This window comes from Accipiter gentilis, chromosome 10 (assembly GCF_929443795.1).
Source record: "Accipiter gentilis chromosome 10, bAccGen1.1, whole genome shotgun sequence".
Classification (NCBI taxonomy): domain Eukaryota; kingdom Metazoa; phylum Chordata; class Aves; order Accipitriformes; family Accipitridae; genus Astur; species Astur gentilis.
The window spans coordinates 28,892,611-28,918,619 of NC_064889.1; the positions used below are offsets into that span (position 1 = coordinate 28,892,611).

At 52.7% G+C, this 26,009-nt stretch overlaps 1 protein-coding gene across 1 annotated transcript; it reads left to right on the top strand.

The window, feature by feature from the left end:
• The first annotated feature begins 2,487 nt into the window (after window positions 1-2,487).
• CCDC42 (coiled-coil domain containing 42) lies at window positions 2,488-24,901 on the top strand. The gene is made up of 8 exons (XM_049812600.1): window positions 2,488-2,725; window positions 20,811-20,907; window positions 21,230-21,335; window positions 21,460-21,564; window positions 22,127-22,324; window positions 23,086-23,307; window positions 24,200-24,358; window positions 24,827-24,901. The coding sequence occupies exons 1-8, from the start codon at window positions 2,488-2,490 to the stop codon at window positions 24,899-24,901; spliced, it is 1,200 nt and encodes a 399-aa protein (XP_049668557.1).
• The last annotated feature ends 1,108 nt before the right edge of the window (window positions 24,902-26,009 follow it).

Sequence of the window (26,009 nt, forward strand, 5' to 3'; positions counted from 1 at the left end):
TTGTGTCTGTTGCCTTTTGTCGTTCCTCTGTGCACCTCTGAAAAGAGACTATCACTGTTTTATCTATACCCTCCCATTAGGGATTTGAAGACAGCTGGTTACCAGACCCCCCCCTTCACCTCCTCCAGGCTGAAGAAACCCAGTTTTCTCAACCTGTCCTCATATGTCCTGTGCTCCAGGTCCCTAACCATCTCAGAGCCTCACTACTTGGCTCTCTCCAGTTTCTCAGTGTCGTTCTTATACTGAGGGAGCCCAAAATTGGACACAGTTAATTCAGAAGTGACCCCACAAGTGCAATATAGAGGGAAACAATTACTTCCCTCTCTTGATACTCTCCAGTCTTCCTCAATTACATGTGTGGAATCTCTTGGGAACTACAAGTGTGCAGAGCACCATGATGGGACCATGGCACACACAACTCAGAAGCCACCTTCTCTGAGGAAGGGCATCAGGGATGGTTTGCTTTTAACCAGCTCAGCATCAATGAGTCTGAACACTTTTCTCTAAATTGAAAAGCGCGAGAAGTCTTGCAGCAAAGAAGTCCTATTTTCATCCCAATTTGCAAGGAAAAGCAAGGCCAAATGAGCAGGACACTGAGTGGAATGGAAACACTGACTGTACTGCTTTGCTTTGCTATTTAATAGCAAAAAATCCAGCACTGCCTATTTGCCTGCATCTCCTTTTCCTTTCCCGTCTTGCCAGCTTTCCAAGAATCTGAAGCTGTTTTGGAGCCGGCAGTGGATTTTCCCCTCGCTGCTGTAAGGGCTCACCACCATGTCCACCGACTCATTGCACAGGGCCCCTCATGTTGTGTCTCCCTCAAGGTGTCTGAGTTTCTTGGGCTGTTGCCACCTGGGTTTCATTCATATTGCAGAGCTGCAGCAAGGGAGATGCCCTGGGCAGCGTGAGGGGGTCTTTTTTTTTTGTCAGCTACCTCAGAAATGCTGATGAGCAGGCACCCTGCAGCCCCAGGGCAAGGGAAGGGGCTACCAGATCTACGCATGGACACGTCAACTGGTGCAGTGGGATCTGGGTCAGACTGCCCAGGTTGAGTTGACCCACTGTGAGAGGAGAAAGCATGCAAGCCCAGGACACATGCAAGCCACCTCCCCAGATGGGATATTAACAGTCCATGGGATGAGAGAGCCAAATCCTCCTCTCTACTGAGCATGGTGCCTATTTGCTGGCATGGAGCTGGGGCAGAGGGAGCAATGAGCCTGCTCCCACCCCACTGTGCAGGACTCAGGACTGCTCTGGTTTCTATCATGCTGTGTCAGAGTCCTTCCCAAGGGATGAAAATGAAATGCAGTGCCAAGAGGTCTCTCTCTCCCATCCCTCACGTGGGAGGAACCTTGGACAGCAGATTGTTTTGCTTCTATCATGGTTTCGTTGTCTCCTCTCATCACAAACCCAGGCAGATATTGGGAATGGCTCCTGGTCAGAGCAGAGCACAGCTGGTGGAGCCCTCACAGCCAGCCTTTGCTTTGCAAAGCTGTTGTCCTCCAGAGAAACTGCTGGAGCCAACCATCTTTTCTTATCTGCACTGCTTTGCTGCTAACAGAACTCTGCTTTTGGAGGGGCATGGTAGGCTCTGAGCTGAGAGGGGCTTTTAGATCCAAGTTTTCTTCTTGTGCCCTCTAAGCTACAGTGATCCCCTTCCTGACTCTTTGGTTTCTCTCTCCAGTGGCAAACGTCTGGAGCAGAAAGTGTCTGGGCATGACCAAGTACTCACCTGGGCTGACCTGTACACTTTCCCTAATGCAATGTGCCAGGAGCAAATATTTCCTCTGATGTCTCATGCACTGCAGTGCTGGAGCAGGTTCTGGGTAAGGATGCCACCCTCTGTGAGGATTTCTACCTGCACTATTTCAAATGAACTCTTTTCCTACCAGCATGGAAACACGGAGGTAAATTCCCTCCCTGCAGACTGAACAAGTGAATCGGTCTGCACGGAACAGAAATGCTCTCTCAGCCCTGTCCAGCCCCAGTCAAGAGCAGCTAACCAGTAGGCCAGGCTGGTCTGGGGACCACAGGGAAGACTGTCTTGTTACTAGTGGACGCAGGTGTCAACAGGGACAGCCCCCCCACCTCTCCATGCCTGGTTTCTCTAGACCCCAGGAGGACACAGGATTCAGAGCAGGGCGAATGCCCTCCAGCAGTCCCAGAGGAGGCATGTTGGGTACCTGGTGGACAGTTTCAAGCTGTGGTTGAGAAGCCTGTCCTTGTGGCCCTCTGACTCTGCAGGGCATCCAGGACCCTGCAGCACAGACTGCTCTGTCCCTTGGTGTTCCGGGGTGACACACACTCCTTGTGGTCCTTCCCACCAGGGAGGGGACCACTGGCTCCAGGACAGCTGTCGACCTGTGCTGTGCATCTGGAGCTGTCGAGCTGCAACCTCTGCTTGGATGCTGTGTGGGTGAAGATGGAGGGAGGCAGGGATGGTACCCCAAATCATTCATTTGCCTACCAAGCTGTGGGACAGCCTCAATGACCTCTAGCTCTCCCTGCCTGCCAGCCATCCTGCCTGGAGAAGCGCTGCCTGGCAGTGGGAGCAGAGCCCCGGCACCCTGCCCTGGTGCTGTCAGGCACGCCGGGCTGGACGTGGAGGATGCCCCGAATGCCTCAAAACCAGAGGAGGTGAAAAACTTGTGGGGATTGAAGCCAAAACTGGACAATTTAGCCACTGTTCCTGGAAATGCTTACTCGGAGCCAGGCTTCTATCCCGGTGGGCACAGCTTCAGCCCCCACCTGCATTTCCCACCCTCAGCCGTGCAAATGCACACGCAGTGATGGGAGATGTGGGGACCAGGGCTCTGAGAGAGCACTGCTGACGCATCCCCGACAAAAGAGGGGCTAGCTTCAGAGCAAAGGCCACAGAGAAGCAAACAGGAGGGAAGTAATTGGGAACGAGAGACAAAAGCACAAGCAGAGCGCTGTGGTCTGGCAGCGGGAGTGCTGTGCTGGGAAAATCCTCTGATTTATTGCAAGAATTCTGGCAGATCGAGGAAAGAGAGGAACAGGGCCCTGAACAGTTTCTAAGAAGCGGCCGCTCCCTGAGTCTTTTCCCCAGGAGATTTTCTGCATGATGGGGCAGAGGGGTTGTGGGCACACGTGGCACGTGAGCCTTGGGGCTGCCCTGCTCCCTGAGCTGCAGCCTGAGCAAGGATCCAGCACTCCGCGATGGGTGTCCCTTGGGAAAAGCCAGCTGCAAAAGCAAACCCAGCCATTTGTCGTGGGGAATTTGAGAGGTGAGCAGGCAGGACAGACACCACACTGTTCCTCGGCTTGCTGGGGCTGTGGCAGCCAGCGTGCCCTGACAGTGCCTAGCTGTCCCAACCTGGGGAGCATGGTGGCTGTGAATATCTGACCATCTCCAAAATAGACCAGGGATTTAGGCAGCTGAGTGTCCCAGCAGAGGTAGGTGTCCTGGCCTGGTGGGTGTCTGTATTGAGGGTGACTTGGCTAAAGCAGCTCTTATGCAATGAGTGACCCTGGAGACCCCTTTGGAGAAATGTACAATTCCTGTTCCTGGGGAAGCCCTTGCCCTCTCCAGCTCTCAGCTCCTTGCAACCCTCCTTGGACTCATGGCTGCTGTGCAGGGAGGACCACAGCAGCCCCATCTTGAATGTAGGTCATCTCCCCACTCCATCACATCACATAGCCCCGTTGAGGCTGAGATGTGCTGTGATGAAGCCATGGCCATACAGGGACTCCTCTGTGCCCTGCAGAGATGCCTCTCGGCAGCAAATGGAGGGTGGTTCGCTTTGGCTGTCCCACCAGGACACCAGCAATGGGATGGCGGTGCCACGTGCCTCTGGCTGTGGGACAAGGTTGCGGGACAAGGCTGGGCAGGGCAGTCCTCCTCCCTGGGACCCTGCGACACATGACTGGGACCAGCCCAGCAGCCTGGCTGCCTTCCCACATGGGCCTTGCACCCCTGCTTTGGCCCCTTCCAAAAAACGTGCAGTGAAAATGTCACTACTGGGGTACACAGGGAAGTGAGAGCACTGATTCAGGCTTATAAGTGACATCCCCACTTAAAAACATATTAGCCTTCCGGCTCCTCTTGCTCCCACTCACCTGGGAGCAGCAGGGCTCTCGGTGCAGGATCCCAGCCCCAGCAGGGCTGGTTTTGCAGGTGCTTTGGCTCAGCACCCTCTGAAAATTGGAGAGGGAGTTCCCGTGCCTCCAGATGGGTCCCAAACTGAGTGGGAGTTTGCTGGAAGTGTGACCTCAGGAGCTCAGGCTCCAGCGTGCTTCACCCTATCCCAGAGGTGATGCTGGGGAGATGTCTCAGGTAGGAATGGGCTCTGCTCCTGCTGTGGGTCTGTTCCCCAGTGTGCAAAGAGACTTGCTGGGACCGCATGCCCTGGGGCTCCTGGGTCTGTCCCCAGCCCCACTACACAGCACTGCCAAGCAGGAGGGGCACAGAGCTGCCTGCCCAGGAGATACAGGAACATGCTGTGGGTTTTCCCCTGCCTGCCTCCATGCGCAGGTTGCTCCCAGCTCTCGCAACAGGCTCAGCACCTTGCAAACAGGATTTAGCCACAACCCAGAACATGTTACTGAAAAATCAAACAACAAACACATTCTTCTGAATTCCCAGGCTCCTTCTGCTTTTGACCTCCCAGATGGGCCCTGGCAACCCACATACTCAGGGAAGGGTTGGCTTGCTTTCCTGCAACTTCTGCGTGTGCGAGGTCCCACCCCGGTATGCGCACAGCCTCCCGGGGTGGCCGAAGGTTGCTCTGCAGAGCTGCACGCCGGGTGACCTGCGAGCCCAGCCGTGTGCCCGCAGGCAGGCAGGCAGCCCGATGCATGAACCAGCTGCCAGGAAACCACGGGCAGCAGCACCGGGCAGGTCTCGCTTCCCCATTTAAAGGCAGGGTGAGGCATGAACCACACTCATCTGCCCTTTGTTCCTAGGCAAGTCCTTTCTTGGCCAGCTTTGCAGGCTTGTTTGAAGGATTCAGAAGGCTTGGGGGATCTTGTGCTGGGTTGCTGAGCCCCAATGCCTATCCCTGCTCCTCAGCTTGGGAAGAGGGGTCTGCCAAGCTCTCTGCGCTCCCTCTTGCTCCTCATGAGGGCCTTCATCCCATAGAGGGAACAGCCACAAATGGGAGGATGGAGGAGACCCAATGGGCACAGCTGAGCCATGGATGCACAGAGTTGTTCCTCCTGCTCCACCATGGGTCATCATGATGTTCAGGCTGAGCTCTGGCTTCAGATGTGCCCCAGACCCTGGTGCCCATGGCCAGGCAGGAGCCGTGGGAACAGCTTTGCTCCACAGGGAGCGGTCAGCAACCATCCAGCCCAGGGCTCCTGCGGCCAAGGCAGAGCCCTTCTCTCCTGCTGCAAGTGATCTGGGTGGTGAGCCAGGGAGTGAATGAGCCTTGGAGAAACAGGCATTTGCCTCACAGGCAGCCCATCGTGGCAGGTTTTCACACGCTTTTCCACCCCGAAAAGCTACCAGAGGTTTCCATCCCGGGAAGCCCATTTGTGAGCAGCAGCTGTACGTAAATAAGAAGGGGAATTGGTGGGTGGCAGGGACTTTCCACGAGGATCAGGATTGCAGGCCCTGGGGAAGGGTCCAGCATGGCATCGGGACTCTGCCAGCTCCACTCCACCCATTGCACCTGCTGCTGCGGATTGCACACAACTGCACAGTTTTAGGGGAAGGGAGAGTCCCCAAGCCCGGGGCAATCCCAAGCAGCTAGAAAAGATCTCAACAGAAAGAAAGGCAAAGAGGTGGGAGAGAGACAGCAGGGAGAGGCAGGACAGGGAGAAAACTGCTCAGCAGGCAGCAGCAGGGCGAGAAGCATGGGGGCACCTCGTGCTGCCCGTTCTCTGCCCTGAAGCTGACTCCAGCCAGCTCACCTGCTTGTCCTCACCTGGACACTTTCCCTGGGCAACCTCTATCCCTGTATCCTGGGAATATATCCTCTATAGGCCCTCCAGCAACCCTGTGGATTGAAATCCAGGGGGATATAGGGGCAGCATCAGCTCAGGGCTCTCCATATGTTCTGGTCTTGGTTAGAGGGCAAAATGCTGGCAGCATTTCAGCATCTGGCTCTTCCAGAGCTCAGCAGATCAGGGTCAGACCCCTACGCTTCCCTTGGCTCTATCCTAGCCTTGACCAGCAAGTGCTGTGGGGTACAGAGGGATCTCAGCAGCCTGCACCACCCCAGGAGCCAAAGTTCCCATGCAGGACCCTATAGAGATCCATCATGGGCTGCCCCCAGACTGCAGCTCATCAGGGAAGCAGAAGTGAGCTGAGAGCATCTCCAAGAGCTGTTGTGCTCCTTGGGATGAATTGCTTGCCTGAATGTTTAGTTTTTGCATTGCCTCATCTTGGCCAGACTTTTATGGCCAGCTGGGGACTTGGGCTTGTTCTGAACTCTTGTGCCCTGTGCATAGTTTGAATTTCCTTGTTGTGATTCAGGGGACATGCTGAACTCTGTGGAAGCTGGGGGATGACACCTCCTTGCACTCCTTGCTTCCCTGAGCAGCACAGACACATCCCTGGGTGCTTGGAGGGCTTCCCTAGGTCCCCTCACAGTGGGAGGGTGGCACAGTGGGCAGTGGGTCCCACAGAAAAGCACCTGCATAAAGTGACCCAGGGCCATATATAGTCCTACACTCCTTGCAGCCTTCAGATGCCACCCCAGAGAGACCATAGCAAGACTTGGTGGGTTGTAGGCTCGTCCCTGCCTGGTGCCCACCTGGTGGCAGGGGGGAAGCACCCCCTCCCCCAGGGTGGTGGCAGCAGCTCTGGGGGGTGGTTGAAGCACATTCATCCCCCATCACTACCCTCACCTACCCCTGGTTCAACCTGACCTGTTTGCCTTTCCCCAGCACAGGCAGCAGTTGGGATACCACCTCAGCCCTTGCTTTTCACGGGGTGGGAGTCACAGACACCCCAAACCCCACTGTCGCGAGGCCAGCTTGGACCAGAGCAGCTCCTGCACAAAGCATCTGTGATGGAGAGGATGCACCTGGGGGAGATGGGAGATGGGACACTGGACATTGACCAAGCACTGGTTCCCCCTCCCAGCTTCCTCCAGACCACCTGCATCCACATGGCCTCTGGCACACCATCCAGGCTGGATTTCGCCCCCAACCTTGCCTGTTCTGTCTGTCTCAGGATTAGCACTGGCCATTTTGCCTCTTTTGGCTCCCTAACATGAGAAATGTTTTGGTTTTGGGCAGGATTTCAAGCGCTCGCATCTCACAGACACATCCATCCTCCCAGTGGAGAGCTGCTGAGGAGGGAAGGAGCCAAGAAGACGTGGGGAGCCCCTGACCAGAGGCTTTGAGCATGGCTCTTGGTTTATTTATGTGTGTAGGGATCAGAAATGCAGAGGCAGCTGCCAGTGAAGGCTCTGCATCCTTGCAGCTCTAGCCCCATGGGACCCCAATCCCTGATCAAGCTGAAATGAGTATGGAACACACCACAGAGCCCAGACAAGCTATACAAAGTCATACAGCATCCCAAGATGATGGGCAGGGGGTTTGTCAATCACCAGGGCAGTTGCCAAAGACTTGTTGCAGTTTCTTTCTCTGCCCAGGGGATGCTCAGCAGGGATGGGCACCCTCCCTGAGCATCCCTCCTTCCCTGTCCTCCTGTCCCCAGGATTCAGACTTGGGCACCTTCACCCCCTCCCTGGGAGCCTAGGGACTGCTCATTTCAGAGGCCCCAGGGCTTGGGGGCCATGGGGAGGGAGAGTAAGGGGGGCTGTGCACCAGCCAGTATCAGATATGCCACGTCATTGCTTCTGGGGCTTTCTCAGCTTTTCTGTCATCTTTCCTTTCCAGAGGCAGCAGCACAAACCAGTTGGCCCAAATGAACCTTGTTGTTTTTCCAGATATCTTTATGATAAGAAGCTGGCTTTTGGGGAGAAGTGGTGCTCTGCTAACCAGAGGGTAAGTGTGAATTTGGAGGCAAGAAAGGAGCAGCCTGTGAACCTAAGACCAGCAATGCTATTTTAAAACTAAGCCAGCCAAGTTTTCACCCCAGGATCTGATGGAATCTTTGGTCCCAGCCATGGAGACCTGGGGTGGAAATGGGGAGCAAATGAGATGTGTGAAGTGCTTGGTGGATGCCAGCTGTTTGGTGACACTGTCCCCAGCATCTGACCTTTTGGGAGAGTCACTGCTCTCTGTGGCCTACAGGCTTGCCAGGTTGAGGTCCCAGAGTCATGAGCCCACAGTCCAGCACAGGCAGGGGCAAACCGAGGGACAACAGTCACTCCCACTTCTACTCTGCCCCAGCCAAGTCCTAGTCCACTTTGGACCATCCTGGAAATCCCTGGTCTTGTTGGTGGGTGGTACAGCAGGGCCAGCAAACGGGGAAGGTCCTCCCAGACTATTTGAGGACTGGAGCCGCTTGCTGCAGGATCTCAAGAGATGAGTGAGGTGGAGGAGAGACAAATAGGAGAGTCCTGACAGAGCCTGGGAGGGCCAGGTATGTCTGCAGCTCTGCAGGTGGAAGGAGAAGCTCTGTGCAAGGGGAGACAGCCTGTCTGGAGAGGGACCATGCCCTGCCATCAGACCTGCTTCCCTGAAGCCCTCAACGCTGTGCATTTCCCAGCACAGCTCATTGCAGCGGAGATCATTAGCAATACTGCCAGCTAATTAAACTGAGCACTCAGTGTGAGCTCCCATAAAACTGCGTTAATAGACTTCCAGCTGTACACTTGCTCTGAGGAAAAGACTGGTCCACCTGTCTTTAAACAGGAGGAACACCCCACACCACCCTCGCCCTGGAGGTCCTTCCCCCTTTAAACACTCCAGTGGGGTCTTTACTAGCTGGTGAAGGGATATTGTAGTGGGAGTTATTGGCTGTACCTGCCAATAACTGGAGAAGTCAGACCCCCAGTACCTGTGGAGCAGAGTCCTGTTTAGAGGGTTGGCCCCAGCCCACCCAAATCCCAAATCCCAGGGGGAGGCTAGCCACCTCATTGCCAAGGTCCCTGGGTAGGGACCGCAAGGTCTGGGGACTTGAGAAGTGGAGGAAGGGAAGGAAGGGGACAGGAGGGTAGGGGGGCCTGTAGCCCTACACCAAACCAGCGTCCTGCTCTGCCCACAGTTTCCTCAGCTCCATTAAAGAAAGGTAGAGACACCCGTGCCCAGTGACCCCCTCAGATGAGCTCCATCCATCAGGCTCAGAGCCCAGTTCACACCAGTTAAAAAAAATCCAAATTGTCTAATCTGGGACGCATTCTTCCCTGATGGGCTCCGAGACCACAGATCTGTGTGCAAAACCCATCATCTGGCTCAGCCTGGGCAGCGGTGTTTCCCCTGGGCTCCATGGACCACTGTCCATCAGGCCACTTTCCCTCTCCATCTTCAGGGCAGGACAAAGTCCTCCAGGTCATGCCTCAGCATGCAGCCTGCCAGCTTGAACTCAAGACCTGTCCTCCGAGGCTCTGCACAGTCTCACAGACCTATGGAGGGTTTTGGCAACTTCCAGTGACACACCAGTGTCTGCTGGGAGGGCACAAGCCTGGAGCAGCCAGTGTAAGAGGAGCTGCCTGTCCCGGCAGACCAGCCAGTCTTCCTGAAGGACACTTGGCAGCTCTGCAGAGAGTGTATGAGATGCTGTGGGATGCTGAGACCCAGGGCTGTATGATGGAGAAGACAGCCGTGGAAACCAGCACTGGTTCCTTATGCCCAGGTGCCCACCATCCCTGGGTGTGTGCTCCGGCTGCTCATCTCCTTCTCGCTGTTCAAACCTTTTGCTATTTCTCCCAGAGCCTGGGGATGGCATCACCTCCTCATTTTTCTGGATGTGTGGCGAGGAGCTGGAGGCACACAGCTTTCCCCTGTCCTCTGCACCGGCTGTGCTGCACCCTGCAGAGAGTGAGAGTGTGTGGATGAGGCTTCCTTTAGTGGAAAACAAAGAGATGTCACATTTAAATCAGAGCTCTTCACTCATTTTCAGCTTCAAGTACGGGTTGCTCAGGGAAAAGGTACAAATGCAAATTTCAGGGGTAGCGCAGCTGGAACATGAGGATTCAAAACATAAGAACAAAAGCCATAGGATATGGATGTCAATGAAAAAAGCAGGCATCAGCCCACAGGGACCTTCCTGGCAGGGGATCTTTGAGAGCAAGGACAGCAGGAAAGCTGGTAGGTCCCGAGCAGGACTCTATCTCAGCTCCATGGGAAATATTTGCAGCACAGAGAAACACAGGACCCGCCAGGAGAGGAGCAGGAGGGCTGCACAAGGCCTCGAACACTGGAACATTGAAGAGAAGAAGAGCACATGAGCAAGGCTGAACCTGGAGGGATAACATGGGTGAGTGGAAGTTGATAGGAAAGCTGAGGCTGGTGTGTGCAGGGGCACCACAGGCAGAACGAAGAGCATCTGCAGGCAGGAAGATGAAGAAGAGCTTCAGCTCGCTGCTCAGTGGGAAAGAAGAGCAAACAGAGAAGGATGCAGGCAATGCAGAAGAGTTTGGTGGTTTCTTTTTTTAGCTTTAATCTTCATAAAAATCCAGATGTGATCAGATAGTTAATGAAATGGGAGGTGAGAAAACAGGCCAGAACAGAAGAGGTGGGATAAAGGAGCCTGTAGATGCATAGAATGTGTTCAGGGTGGGGGTCTGGAAGGACTCATGGGATGCTGCATAGAACAGGAAGACGGGGCGGAGAGGAACAAACCTGGCCAGGAAAAGGGGAGAGATTATCAACCCATCATCAGATATTGGACCAAATCAGGGTGAATTATTAAATAGTTTATAAACACTAATACAATCAATTCACACCAAATAAGCCTCATGTCCTCTTTTCACAGGACTGATGGCCTGATGGAAAGGAAGAAGTGATGCTCTGAGGTGTATCAACACTTTGGCTGCTCTGCATCTCCAAAGCGGACCACAGCCCCAGCATCAGCCCTGCTTGGGGGAAGTCTTATTCAGGCTGCAGGAATCAGTGTAAAACACTGCCACCAGGAGACAAGCCATGTCCTCCCCTTCCCCACACACTGCTCCGCTTCTCAAACACCCCTCCCTTTCCTGGCACAAGTGCTCCATGGGCTCTTGAATGGGTCTTTGATGTTGGCCATGTTTTCCAGGCAGTTGGTTCTTTGAACTGAGCCAGGACAGGGCTACCCAAACACTTGTGCCAGCACTGGGGGTGTGAAGGTCTAGGAATGAGCAGCTGGGGACGAGGGACCAGGCTATGTCTCCAGGAGGCACGCACGGATTATGGCAGCTTAACACATTCATCAAAATCCAGCCCCCCCGGGTGACTGTCAGACTGCAGGAGTGGTTCAAAAGAGGTTGTTGAGGATCTCTCCTGGATTTCTGGACTGTATTTTCCCTCCTGATGAAGGTGGTATGGTTCTAATGCATGAGTAACATCAGTGGATTTGGGCTTTATGGGGTTGCAAGCACTCAGGGTGTGAAATGCAGGTCTAGAGGAGATATTGGCTGCATGAACACGGTATGGGGAAGGCAGCAGGGCCAGAGCCGGTCCAGGCTTTGTGTGTGGGTGTTGGGGGTTGCTGTGCAAGTCACAGGCTAAAGAGGAGTCTGCAGTGCCCAAACTGGGCAAACTGGGCAAATCTAGACCTGGGCAGGTCTAATCCTGTTGTTCACTAAGTGCTGATTTCAGCAAGATTTGTTGATGTCTAGGAGTGAGGAAGGATCTGGTGCACCACTGCGGAGTAGTAGGAAAGGACTTGAGAAGGCTTCTGCACTGTTGCAGGGCTTCGTGGTGAAAAGCCTGGTCTCCCAGGGGGTAACAAACACCTGAGCATCCCCTTTGCAGAGGTGATCCCAGCCTGTGAGCAGCTCCTGTCTCATTGCATCAGTCTTCACCTGAAGTCACATCCCGCATGGTAGGATGGAGTCAGACCTACGCAGGGCTGTAACTCACGATGAGGCAATACCATGGAAATGGCATTGCCGGCTGATCGTGATGTCTGGTGCGTCAGCACTCAGAAAAGCCCCAGCTGCATGCAAAAATATTCCCTCCTCAGCAACTGGGAGTGCCAACAGAGCCTCTCAGCTGGTGGAAATATCCTGCCCACCACATCTGTGATTAGGTGATGCGATTCAAGACAAAGGCCAGAGCTCATATTGCTTCTGAGCCTGGTCATTGCTGCAGCACTGAGGGTTGGGAGGCTCTGCCCCAGCTGCGGGGTGAGATGGCCACTGCCTGGTGCAAGGAGCGTAACTGAGCAGCCTTGGACTTCATCCATGCTCTTTGGCCTCGCTGATTTGAGCTCCCCCACAGGGACTTCACATTTCTCAGGTCTGGTCCTCTTCAGGAGCCATGGTCACAGCGGAGACATCCAGATATCCCTCTGTTATGGTCCCTGGAGCTGACCATACCAGGATTCTGTTTCTCCTCCTGCCCAGCAGCTCTGCCATCTCCCTGGTGTTCACCACCATGGTGCCATCTCTGCCCAGGTCTCCTCTGATGGGCTCAGTGGAGTCGCATGTGGGGTCTGGTGCCACCAGGCTTGGCAAGAGTGTTTTGAAAGCCTAAGAGCAAGAACTAAACCAGGACTGAGTGCTTGGAAAAGGGCTTTGAGCTCCTCTTGGTTACCAGAGAGCTGAATCCAGCCCAAGAAATCTGAAGACCTCCAGCTTTGCAATTATCCTGCTGTGCATTTGAGCTTCTGTTGAGCTGAAATCAAACCTTTGATGGGGAAGAAAGGGAGGGCAAGACCTTTCCAGCAGCCATGGCAGATGAGGCAGCTTCAACTGATGCGAGTGCAGGAAGCTCATTATCTGCAAAAAACTCTGGTGCGCTGGAAACCGGATGAGTGCTGGAGCTGGGGGGATTTATTTAAGGTGGGTATCTCTGGAGCTGGGGATCAGGTCACCATCTCTGTCCCCAGGCTGGGCAGTATGAGAACAGCTTCAGACTGGTGCCACAACCTAGGACTTGCCTCACCCCAGAAAAAAAAAAATAAAAATATGAGATGAAAAAGGAGGCACTTTCTTTTCACCTTGATGTCTTCAGTGCCTTCCTGATGTTGCCACAAGGCTGGCTGTGCTTGCCAGACCTTCCCTGGGAAACAACCATTCATTTGATGCTTCTGCATTTGAGATCATTTGCACCACAAAAGATGAACTCAGATGGTTTGGGGCTTATGGCACCCCTGCCTGTTCCTGTCAGATGAAAATCCAGAGCCATGAGAGAGCAATTGCTAAAACCCAACCAGGAGAGAGGTCCTAGAAGTGCGTGTACAGTAAACACTGCACTGCTGTAATTGAGGTCTGAATTCTGACTGCCTGGGCTACTCCCACATCCCCAGCCCCTTAGCCTGAATGCTGCCACCGAGGACCAAGCCTCCATCAGCTCTTGGAGAGGACACTAAGCTGGAGGCAGGCCAGCTTTAGGGCAGCTTGCAGGATTTTGCTGAGGGCTCTTCAGAGATGGGTTAAACTTCCGTGCCTGAACTGAGGGGCCGGTCACCTCGAGGAGCCTGTTCCATGCACACAAGGTTTCAAATGGCTTCTTGGAAGGGGTCATTTTCTTAAGGCTGAGGAAGTCCAACTGGAGCATGAAAATCTACTCTTGCATCCTTAGCAGAGCTCATCGCCAAAATATGAATCTCAGCATCTACTTCTGGCAAGGACTGATGTCTGGGCACATGTAGTGACCTGCTTCCAGCAAGGCTAGCCATGAAGTCTACCCACACCATCAGGGTATCCTCCCCCCCTGCAGTACACAGCTCCAGCCAGGCAGACTTCATCTCCTCATCCTTAGACCTCTTGTTTACAGGTCAATCCCAGGGAGAATTTGGGGGACCGGGCTCAATCCAGTGATTAGGCAGGTCCCCAGCCAAGTGAGGGGCTGCAAGGCCTGTCAAGGATGCTCAAGGTGGTCAAATTGGATGTGTCTAAGTGAGCTGGTCATGGCAGGTGCCCTGGATAGTCCATGGAGAGAAGCAGGAGCTTCCAGAAGTTCATTCAGCCTTAAGGGATTAGATGTGTTATACCCTGGGAGTGCTTATCCTTCTCACCAGCTACAATGGGAGTCTGGGATGGCCCGACTGCATTGGAGACTTCTCCATTCAACACATCTACCACGAATTTGGATAATGATCCTTAAATGTGCTCTCTGCAGACACAATCCAGATCCCAGCTTGAACCGAAACAGGCTAAGGGCAGTTTGCTGCCCCAAAACCCTTGGGAAGGCGTAGTTGCACCTGCCTTGGTGCAGACCTGTGAGCCTTCACTATTGTCTGGGAATGCATTTTTTGAGCAGTTTAGGCTGTGAAAAAGGGGAAGCAAACTATTCCTGAGAAAAATAAATGTCTGCTGCTGCTTTGCTTTTGTGTCCAGACAGGGACCTGTGTGTCCAGATGTCAGGGCCTGGGGACCAGCTCTTAAAGCTGGAGAACAGGCAACATTTGAAGGCTGGAAGCAGACCCACCCCTCCTCCTCCAGCTATTGCATCCTTCCCATTGCACAGCAAATGAATGAGCCCATTTTAACATGGTCCAATGACTGCTGCTGCCATGGGGATGTCTGGACACTGAGTCATCGTTTGCTCCTTATTCCTGCTGCATCATCCTTATTTGTTGATTCATGGACCACTGTGCAAGAAAGAGCAAACTCTCCTTTTTGATCTCTTTTACTTGTAATAAAGATTTGCTCAACAAATGAGGTCTTAAAATGGAAACATCCCTTGATACCTGTGTTGAATTGATCTTCTCCAATCGGAAAGAGTATTCCCTTTTTCTCTTATTCGCCCAAATATCCAGGCTGCTGTTCTCTTGCACTGAGAGCTGGCAGCAAATACTCACCATCTCCTTGCTTCACTGCCACGTGCAGGCACCCTACTTCTAAACAGGCTGAACCACACCAGCATGGGAACAAACAGCTGAAGCACCAGGGGTATTGGGGAGGTGTGGAATAACCCTTTCCAACAAAGCCTACACACTGATTTTATTAGTGGGCTCACCAGTCTACTTCCTTTTTGCAACCCAGCTAAGTGAGAACAGAGATAGCTTATTGCAAGAAAGAAATTGTACAAGTTACTGCTCTGATAGTGGAGCCTGATGCACACAGAAACCCACCGTAGCAGCCAGGGAAGCCAAAACCAACCTCTCCCACTGACACAGGCAGGAAGAGCAGGCAGCTCGGCTCAAAGTCACACGGTGAAGTGGGATTTCAGGAGGCACTGCAAAACTGATGGTGTAACCATGGTTTTGGGGGATGGCTAACCCCTAGGCTTGTGTGATTCAGGTCTTACAGAATGAAAAAACTAGGCAAAAAGTCAAACACAAAATACTGCATCCTAGCTACTTATACACTTGCCTTTGGGATGATGAGTTTTCAAGGGGTTGTTCTTTAACTGGAAACTTCCGTTTAATGGAGATTGAAGAGACTCACATAATCCCATGGCTCCAGGATGTCAGGCTTTAGAAGTCCCTATATAAACACACAGGGACTGACAGTGAAACCTTCACGTAACAGGGAAATTTCCTGAAATGACACCACAATGCTGGTAAGGGTGGTCCTCCCTACTCACTCTCGTCTTCAGCATGTTCACCTGCACTTGGAGTAAGCAATAGGCTGTGACTGCCCTGCAGGAGCCCCAAGAGCAAGTCTGGGGCCAGGGCAAATGCTGGAAGCTGAGGCTACAGGGCAAAAAGGTTCTGACCTGGATGGCAGAGGCAGAAGCAGGCAAGGATTTCCTGTGGCTGCACGGCTGGTGGCAGAGCAGAGCTGCCCTGTGCCTTCCCATTAGCCCATGCTGTCTCTCAGGAAATGACTAAGTGAATTTAAGCGTGTGCTAGTTTGCAAATAGGTGGAGAGTCTGGTGTTTGGAAACCACTTCTTAGCTCCTTCTCCTGCTGCTTCTTGCATCAGCCCCCAAACCTGAGCCTCTTCCTCCCCCAAGCCACGACGTGGGAGGTGCACCCTGAAGGACCCTTTGGATTGGGGTGCAGGTACAGATGTTGGGACAAATCCCTGTCAGGGAACCCTGGGATAGGGAAGACATCCACTCCACAGAGCAGAGTCCAGCCTGCCCAAGAGGTGCTGAGGTTCTCAGAGGAGATGGGCATCTCCAACAGCCTTGGCTTTCTGGGAGTTAAGCCGAAATCTTGCTGTGCTGGATGACTCAGAGGGAAGGTGGCGGGGGGGGGGGGGGGGGGCACCCAGCAGTGACTCAGGCTCCCTCACCCCTTCCTCCTTACACATCAGCACATTTATCCTGCGTTGCCATCAGCATCAGCTGCATTCCCACCGAAGGGACAGGCTGGGATGGGAACAAGGCAGAAGAAGGGTATGCGCCCGCCACCAGAAAGGCTGCCTGGAGTTATACCAGGGCAAGGAAACAGGCAGGACTGAGACTGCATCTGGGACTGCACACTTGTTTAATAAGTGCTCCCTCTCCTGGGCCGTGTCCGCACTGTCCCAGAGAAAATTCAAGTGCTTTGGCAATCTGGGAGGTATCTCAGGCTGGACAGACTCGTGGAGCAGGGCAGGGACCTTCCCTCGGCTCCAGACGGTCCCAGTTCCACATAGGAACTGTTCCCCAACTCCAAGAAGCCCTGGGCACTCAATGAAGATACTGTGTTTTAACATCCCCATGCTGTCTGTGCCCACCAAGGTATGGCATCACGCTCTCCCTGGACAGAAGCTCATCTCCTCCCTTAAACCTGTCCTTTGGGGACCTAAGGACTGAGGAAAGATGCCGGGAAGAGATTTGGCCATTCAAACTCATGCCAATACAGAGCCCAATGTGATTTAGAGGAATCAGCTGTCACCAAGGGCGTTTTGTACTGCGCTGGCTGCTTCTGAAGGCCAGAATGGAAAGTCTGTGTCAGCTTTCCATCAGCCTTCAACTCCAGGGGCTTCAAAAGCACAGGAGATTTAAAAGAAAAAAAATAAATAATGCAGTTTCCTTCAAAGAATAAAAAGGTGGGGGATGTACCTAAAGGTTGAACAGAAAAGGTTTCTCCTGGGTAGCTATGACTCAGAAATGGCATTTTCTGTATTCTAATAAGGGATGTCAAGTCAGAGGTACTTTATTCATGGCAAGCTGATGCAGTTGCTATGGAGAGCATAATAGGAAGAAACTCTTTTAATGCATAGTGTATTGAGGAGGAAAGCGTTTGTAGAAGATAAAACCTCGGTGTGAGGATAAAAGTGGCAAATGGTGATTAGGAACATTAAAAAAAAAGAAAAAAGCTGTCTGCAAGCACTTTCACCAATGCTGTGAAATGCAGAGTCTGATCTCGTCCTGCTCAGCTTCCCTCCAGGTGGGCAAAGGACCAAATCCCAGCTCAGAATTTCCCATCCACTGGACACCAGCCCAGGAGGGTCCAGCACTCCTGGAAGCAGGTCTGCTGACAGGGTCTGTTGATTTCGGAGCAGACAAGAGCCAGGAGAGCAGGTGGGTTTGGATGATTCATGGGCTGGGTTCACCGGTCCTGCGGGGATGAGGATGCTACAAGACAGAGGAGGGAGTCAGTGTAGATGCCCAGGGCACCGTGGTGCTGCATGGTGGGTACCTGCATGTCACTGCATACTTAAAATTCAGGTCTCTGTGTTAGGCCAGCTAACAGACTTTTCACCTTCAGGGGAAAATACACACAAGGTGTATTTTCAGACCCACTTGGTCACCCATGTCTTCCTCTCTCCACCCATCACAGCATTTCCTCTCCCTCCATCCCAAACCTTCCTCCTCCAAGCACTGCTTTCGCCTCCTCTTCCCCTACCAACCACGAGGGCTGAGATCACCTTTCATAGCTTAGGTTGTTCCTATGTCCCCAGGACAGTGGCTGTTTGGTGCTAGTCCCCCTTTTGATTCCTTACTAATTTTTCTGGTATAGACGCTGGATATGACTGTTGGATAATATGTGAAAGGGATGATACTCGCAAAGGTGAAAGAGTCCAGAGAAACACTGGTGGGAGGGAACTTTGAGTGATACCCTGGCCCAGCCATGTTGGGGACCGCCACAGAAAGCTATGAACACATACAAGCTTCATCAGTGCAAACATGGAGGAACTCAGAAAACAACGGCAGACCAGGGATCCCCAGTAATGTACCCAGACAGACCCAGCCATCCTGTCCAGGCTTCTCCTGGGGTTGTCCCAGGAGAAGCTCAGCCCCATGTACCACATGGGAAACCCATCAAGGTGAGTCCATGGGAGACACTCTCCAGAGCACCTTCCCAACACCCTACCAGGCATCACTGGTACCCTGGCAACACCACCACATCTTCTGGACTTAACAGTCCTGTGCTCAGCCAGCTCACTGTCACACTGAAGATGACCCCTCTGAATAAAGTTTTGGGGACTCCTGGCCTCAGACAGTGGCATCAGACTGGTTTGCTGCAGTGCACGTATTTTATGCTAGTCATCGTGCATTGACAAAGAGAGAATGTCACAAGGTGCTGTACAGATGGGGCACACAAAGATCTCCAATCCAAGCAGCTCTGCTGTCTGCTGAAACAGGGGAGGTGGAGGCAGGAGCAGAGGGAATCCATGAGATAACACTTGTGATGGCTAGTCTGTGGGATGCCACACAAGAAAGGCTGAGAGTAACACAAGAAATTTGAGCTTGGCTGTCTGCTGTGCTAAGCCTACAGCTCCCCACTGCCAGCCCACGGCAAAAAGGATGCACAGGAAGGGGCTTTCCCTGGGCACAAGAGTATTGGGAGATCCCCGAAACTCCCTTGAGCCCTCTAGCATTTGATTGACCCTCCTTGGACTCAGCCAAAACTTCTACTGTTCAATAAAATAAAACCCAGTGGTGACTTCTCCTTCATTCATAAGCTTGCAGGCAGAAGTAGCTTTGCTCAGAGTGTTCAGCTTGGAAAGTGAGAATCCCACAGCTATCTATGGGGGAAGGTAAAACCCCAGGGATTTTAATATGGGCTGCACTTTCTATCCTTGCTGTGGAAGGGCAGCAGCTCCTCAGGAACAATGAAATACCATGAAGCCAAAGGGACAGGGGCAGCCCCTCGGTGTTATATGTGCCTAACAAGCAGGAAGGTAACTGATTACATCAGTTGCTCCCTGGAGCCCATCTGTCATTTGTGTGACAAAATGGCACATAATGGGGAATTCTCAGTCAGACTGGGAAGTCAGCCAGTGCTTCCCCTTGGAAATGTCTGTCTCCAATTATTCATAATGATAATGAACTTTAATTGCTTGATGTGCTGATCCTGGTGCCCAGCACCTGCCTCAGACTGCTCTCCCCAAAATTGTAGGGTTTTTTCATTTCAGACAGCACAGTTCAGCCAGGGGAGGACAAGGACACACACAGCTCCGCAGCTCTGCTTGTGTGAAAGAGCCGGTAACTGTTGCTTCCCAGAGAGAGTCTGCCCCAACTCCCAGCTCTGCAGCAAGTACTTGAAATTAGATGCGCTGAGACCTTCCTGGTTGCTCATCCCATGGGTTTCCATGCTCTGCTGGGGACCAGCAGCTCCTCCAGGCAAGGGGATGCAAGGGTCGGCAGGACTTTTCCAGAGAGGAACCCTGCCTGCTGGAGGAAGGGCTGAGCCCCCTCACCTCACAGGCAGGCACAAGCCCCACTCCCAGGCAAGACTTGTCCCTGACAACGTCCAGAAACTGCTCCAGAAGACCAGGTTTAATCTGCCTGACCTGTCAGGATGGGAACAGCCCCATGATAACCTCGGGATGTACAGAGGGAAATTCACCTGTCACTGACGGGACTGATTTGAACCTCAGTAAGAAAAGCCAGGCATATTCACTGCTTTGCCTTGGGTCATTTGTCTCTAAATGAGGCATCTCTTATATAATAAATGGTCCTTTCCTGGGCCATACATCTTCTTGCTGTTTAAAGTGTCAGATGGATCTGGCAGACTTTCCCTAGCTCCTACTGGTTTATAATGAGCAAGGGGGTGACGTTTGCCTGAAAACAATTTCCCTGATGCAAGTTAGGGTTGTAACAGACATGAATACTTCTCCCTCCAGAGAGTCATACCCTTTTCCACCAAGCCAGGGGTGCTTCAGCTTCAGTAGCTCACAGAAATGCTCTTGTATGTTGTCAGTGAAGAAGCCAGAGACTGACAGAAGCAAACATCAGGGGGTGAAATCACCTGTGGAAGGAGCAGACCCCAAGGTCATCATCATCTGTAGGTTTCCCCCCAACCAGCCCATGAATACCACCACTTTATTCTGGGCAATGGACCTTGTTCAAATGCCTTGTTCTAGGGAAAAAATAAATTTTAAAAAAATCAGTTAATTTTAGTGAATGGTAGACCTCAGTCTCACACAGAGAGGGAACCATGGGCAGTAGAGTGATCAAGCATCCCTGAGGATGTGCCTCAGTTTAACTGTCTTTTCATCTGGTGTTTTGGGAGAGAAGGAGCAAGCTCCTGCCCTGAACTCTGAGACAGTGGGATGTGGATGTCAGAGATGCTGAAATACCTTGCCCAAGACAGCAGAGGTCACAGGACACAAGGGCTGATTTTTAGCAGAGGAGAAAACAGAGAAAATGAGAGTAAGAGAAAGAAATCTGCATTTGTTCAACTTTGCTTTAGTGCTGAAGAGTCCCGGTCCCGGACACAGTGGTCAGGACCCCTCAGTGATGTGGGGGCATCACCCCACTTCAGTTGCCTAGTAACCACCCGAGCATCTTCCATCTGCCCCTGGCAACTGTTCCATGCCAACTAACCAACAGCCGGTGGCCACAGGCACAACCGAGGCAAGGAAGGTCCTGGGAAAGCAGAGGCAAGGGGCACCCAGGGGCTCATCCCCTGCCCGGCTGCCTCTCCCACGTACCGCCAAGCCCTCAGGCTTGCAGGGCAGCTCCTGGGCTGACCTGGAAGAGGACCAGTGCCAGGAGGACCTGAGCCCCCTGAGCCCTGCTGGTGGCTGGAGCGATGGCCACCATGGGCGACGAGGACCTGTTGGCCTATTTCCACACGCAATACAGGCAGAACCTCCTGCACTTGCTCAGGTGAGGGGGCTCCTCCACCCACCTCCATCCCCTCCATCCTCTTCTCCTGTCTCCTCCATCCCTCCTTCCCCCACCATGGCAAACTCCCATCCCTTATCTCCACACTTCAGTCCCCCCTTGTACCTCCCTCCCCCAGCCCTGTCCCTCCCTGTAACACCTCCTTGCTCTGTCAGTGGGATCCCCACTGAAGAGGGGTGGGGATGCCATGCTGCCAGATGGGATCTGAGACTGTGTCCCAGGTGGGGTGACAGGGCAGAGCAACCCAACACCCTGCCAAGGTACTGGACCTAGTGTGTAACCTTAACGAAAAATTCTGTGGCAGGAAACTCAAACTGACAGAGGAGGACTCCCTGTCTCCATTTATTCGCCTCCAGGAGAAGAAGAAACAAGCCCAACTGATGCAAAAGGCTCTGGAGGTGAAGGAAGAGGTGAGAAAGATGGAAGCGTGCTGGGCATGGTTGGGAAGGCTTGTGGTTTTTTGGAGGGCAGCAGCAGGAAGGTGACTGGCTCTGGGTGCAGGCAGCCATGTCACACTTGTTCTGGTGCTGCCAGGCCTTCAGGGAGAGAATGAAAGTCATAACCTGCCGGTGGAGTGACCTCCATGCCAAGGAGGCTCAGCTGAAAACCTACATGGAGAAATCTGGGAGGATTTTAAAGGTACACCTGCCCCTGATCAGCTCAGCTGACATGACTCTGAGCCGCACCACCACCTCCTCTCCTCCCCTCCCCTGGGGAGACGTTCTTGGGCCACCACATCTGTCTAAGCCTCCCTTGAGCCTGGAGTTGTGAAGAACAGGACTGGCAGGGTATGGGGTTTTGTACCACAGATGTAGAAAGACCTGGTAGGACTTGGGCGGGAGAGAGCTTGTCCTGTACCAATGTGATCTCCTGAGGGCCCCAAACATCCCCCAAGAAGGGTCTCAGCCTGTCCCCACTGTTGACACCTGGGTGTCTTCCAGGGACAGATACCAGTAGGTCTGAAAATCAGAGTGCCATCCCAGGTGCCTGTCTCCAAGACTGAAGGGTCAATGCAAGAGGGATGGCCCTGTTAAACAGGGAGTGAAAATGCTCCCATGAGCACTCCAGCACTGGTCTCTCCTCTGTGAAGGTATCTCCTCCCAGTGCTGTTGAGTGACCCAACTCCATCTTCCCTTGCCTTCCTTTCCCTCTATATGTGTGTGTGTGTGTGTGTGTGTGTTGGTGGGGGAAACATCACCAGGAAAACGATAAGATGCGAATCCAAGCACTGAAGAAAGCCAGCAAAGAGCGAGAGAGGAAGATACAAAAGGAGAGTGAGCTCTTGAGAGCTAAGAGGGAACTGGAAGCCCTGAGAAATAAGCACCAGAAACTCTCCAACAAAGTGCAGAAGTACTCCATCTTCAACAAATACCTGGAGGATGTGGTGAAGATCTCACAGGTGAGTTTGGACATGAGAGAGACAGATCATGGCCTCAAGGAAGGCCTTATGTGGGTGTTAAACCTAGAGGACATAAGGCAAGTCCAGGGAAATCATAACACTTGGTCAAACCCAGAGACCTCAGATAGGATGGGAACAAGTTCCCTGCAACCAATGTGAGCCAAGGGGACTGGAGTTAGGGGAGGAGAACCAGAAAAGGAGATGAAGGCTTGAGAAAACCAAAGAAAAACTGTTAGAAGGGGGAAAAACACAGGGCTGAGGGGAATGGGGACCCCTTTGTGTCACTGTTTCATGTCACATTGATGGTTTGGGAGAACTGAAAAGCTGCCCAGGAATGGGAACCCAGGCAGTTGTCAAAAAAGCTGTGCCCTCTTTCAAGGTTGCCCAGGCATCACTCCATGCATTGTTCATACTCCTGCAGTCCCAGCTGCCCCCCTCCCATATCTAGGTGACATGGCACTGACACTTGCAGTTGTGCTTTGTGTTTTATCAGAGCACTGCTCACCTGGGGAAGAGATGCAATATCTCCCCTTGCTTATGTCAGTGACAGCTCTGGGACTAGCACAGTGGGATGTCATCATACAGGGAATGTGGCGATGCTCACAAATCAACTGGGGCAATAGCCTCGTCAAGAAGGGAATATCTTCTAGCTGGGGGAGGTGTTGTCCCTGGTCAGGGCAGGGTACCAAACAGCACGAGACTTGCAATTGTGATGGGGGAAGGGCAAGGGGATTGCTAACACCAGGAGCCCTGTGCTGCAGTTTGAGGAGATCCAGGAAGTTATTTGGCGCTACAAGACACTGGTGAGGATGCACAAGGACCTGCTGCAGGCACAGCTAGAGCACAAGGAAATGTCTGAGCAAGCCAAGGTGCTCCTGGACCAGTACACCACACAGAAAGAAGCTGAGATCCTGCAGTACAAAAATGAACTGGTGCAGCTCCAACTACGTTTTGACCAGGCTCAAAGTGATGTCCTCTCCTGGGTAAGGAAATGTGGGGTGGGCAGGGGAAGATCTCCAGGGCCTGGCTGTGTCAAGACCAGCTGATGGCTCATCCCTTAGCCATGGGGTCATGGCAAGGCCCAGTAGCAGCCTTTGTGATTGGAGGAGATGCCTAATTGCATCTCTCCAAGGGGTTGTAGAATGAAGAATGACAGACCAAGTCTGGAGCAGTTACATCAGGGCTTAAAACAAGGTCTGTGTCTCATGGTCTCCACTGTTCATGACTCAGGCCTCAGAGCGAAGCTGGTTTTGCTGATTTTTATTATTTGTTTTCATCCTTTGCACAGCATCTGCCCACCAGGTCTCACCCCTTTTCCTTCCTCCTCACCAGTCCAAAAGTGACCCGTGTGATGGTAAACTGGGCTGTAATGAGGTTCATCAATGTGTAGCCAGTGCTCAGTATGCAGAAATGCCCTCAGCTCTGCTGGCCTCTGCTCCCTTTGCACCACCGTGAGAGGGGCTTGTCAAATTCCCTTATTGGGTACTCCAGGCTCCAGGAGTTGGGTCCCATCAGGAAAAGCTGGAAAACACTTGGTCTGGGAGGATGGCAGTGAGATGTGCTGCTCCTGGGGTACCAGCTAGCCGTGCTGTGGGGAGTGCAAATGGGACCTGCAGGGAGGACCTGCCAGAGTGAGGACTGCAGGAGCTGGCAGAGAGATGGGGAGGTTCCTGGGGCAAGGAGCAGCTGTGGTGGTTGCTGGATCTGCTTCCACACCAAGGTGAATGACCTCCAGCACAGCCCTGGGCAAGGGTAGGTTCCTCCTAGCAAAACAGATGAGTGTGAAAGTTAGGGTCTCCAAGCCAGGGTCTCCAGTGCTGAAGCAGCATCTTTGCTGGAGCATGTCCCCATGCTGCATGTGTCCTCTCTTCTCAGGAGACTTGCTGGGCTGACATCCAGAACATGACTGCCAAGAAAACCCTGAAGCTGGGAACCATCAAGATGGCCATCTTCAACCTCTTCCAGTGCATGAGCACACAGCTGAAAGCAAACCTGAACGTGCCAGTGGATGACAGCCACAGGCAACTGAACATGGTAAAGTCAAGCCAGACCCTGCCCAGAAAGAGGAGCAGTAATGACTCTCAGCTGCCCAAAGGGAGGGGAGAGCCCAGAGAAATCAATGTGCTTAGCAGACACCTTCCTTTTCACCTGGGCTCTCTCTTGGGCAAGGGGAATGGGCAGAGGACAGCAGGCAAACCTGTCTCATCTGAGGAGGTGGAGCAGCTTGTGGGTCCCTGTGGGGGTAGAAGGAGTGGGAGCCAGGCAGGCTGGGGCAGGAGCTGCAGATCAACCCATGGCCGAGTTTTGGTTTCATTCACTCTTGCCCTGAACTCAGACTCACGCACAAAAGCCTATTCTGGTGGTGCAGATCCAGCAAGGCAAATGCTTTATCCTCCTGCTGTTTGGTTGTTGAAATTGCCCTCCAGAAGGGCCAACAAGCTCCCCTCTGCCTCCTGTTCCCAGCCCTGCTCTGAGCTCTGCCGTCTCTCTTCCCCACCCTAGATTCAGCAGTTTATCCAAGACCTCACAGACATCTCTATGGAGGTGAAACGGAAGGACATGCAGAACCGCCAGTGAGCAGCTATACTTACAGAGCTATAAGGGATATACCAACATGACCTGCTCTGCCAGCAAAGGCTCAGAAGGGTGGGAAGGGAAAGAGGACAGAGGGCCCTACAGATATTGTAGGCTCCACCGTAGGTTACTCCAGTGAAGTTTCATACCTTTCTGGCTCTTCTGTCCTGCACAGTTGCTGACACCTTTTACAGTATTAAAAATAACCAAATATTGTAAGGTGTCTCTTCATTTCCTGGGAGGATTGGAAACATCAGAGCAGCTCCGTCCCACAGCTTCATCCCAGGCACCATTGGGGTGCCTTCTCTGGCAGATGGGACTCTAGTTGCAGGAAAGGGTGTCCCAGCAAAGCATGAGATAGGGAGAGCAGGCTGGGACAGGTATATAGTCTCAAATAGGGATTAGTACTCGTGTTCACATTTGGACCTCCCACTCAGCCTAAGCTCTGAGATATTTGAGAAGCATGTCACAACAGGGTGGGGGGACCGTGCTTTGGGAGAGCTTCAGAGATTTTCCACCACCACACCCAGCACATACGTGGATGTGAATTTCTCTGCACAGCCATGTGCTACGTACTAAAACTCACCTTCCACTTCAAGCCATTAGGGAAAGTGTGGAGAATGCATATAGGTGAAGGATGAACAGCCAAAGCTATTGCACTGAGCATTTAGCTGTCCATCATGAGTGCTAACATGATAAATACAAAACAAGAGGACAAAAAATGTCTCTGGAGACACACTGTGTGAGTTCAGGTGAGGCTCAGAGTCTTTTGCAGAGGACCTTTTAACAGACCAAGGACCCAATGACATAAGTTTACAGACTTTGAGGCAAGACACCATTGATCACATGCTCTTGCTCCCTTCTCTCCAGTGGTTACTCCTGTCCTGAGCCAGTGGATTCAGCTAATGCATCCTCCAGAAAAGTCTGAGTCCAGTTGGTCCATGTTTATAATGCCTGGGGGTTGCTCAGGCACCTGACCCCTTCCTTCGAGAGTGAGGAAGGCAAAATTAAACCCTTGCCTTCCCCAAATCTATGCTTCCGTGAGTGACAAGGAAAACAGATGCACCCCAGGGCTGATGCTGGCTGTTTGTTTGGAAAGCAAAGGAAGGAC

What these genes read in the sequence shown, in the direction of transcription:
- CCDC42 (XM_049812600.1), top strand. Translation starts at nt 2,488, where the DNA reads ATGACCTCTAGCTCTCCCTGCCTGCCAGCCATCCTGCCTGGAGAAGCG. An exon ending in AATCTGGGAGGATTTTAAAG is followed by an intron (nt 21,565 to 22,126) that starts GTACACCTGCCC and finishes AAACATCACCAG; the next exon opens with GAAAACGATAAGATGCGAAT. An exon ending in ATGTGGTGAAGATCTCACAG is followed by an intron (nt 22,325 to 23,085) that starts GTGAGTTTGGAC and finishes CCTGTGCTGCAG; the next exon opens with TTTGAGGAGATCCAGGAAGT.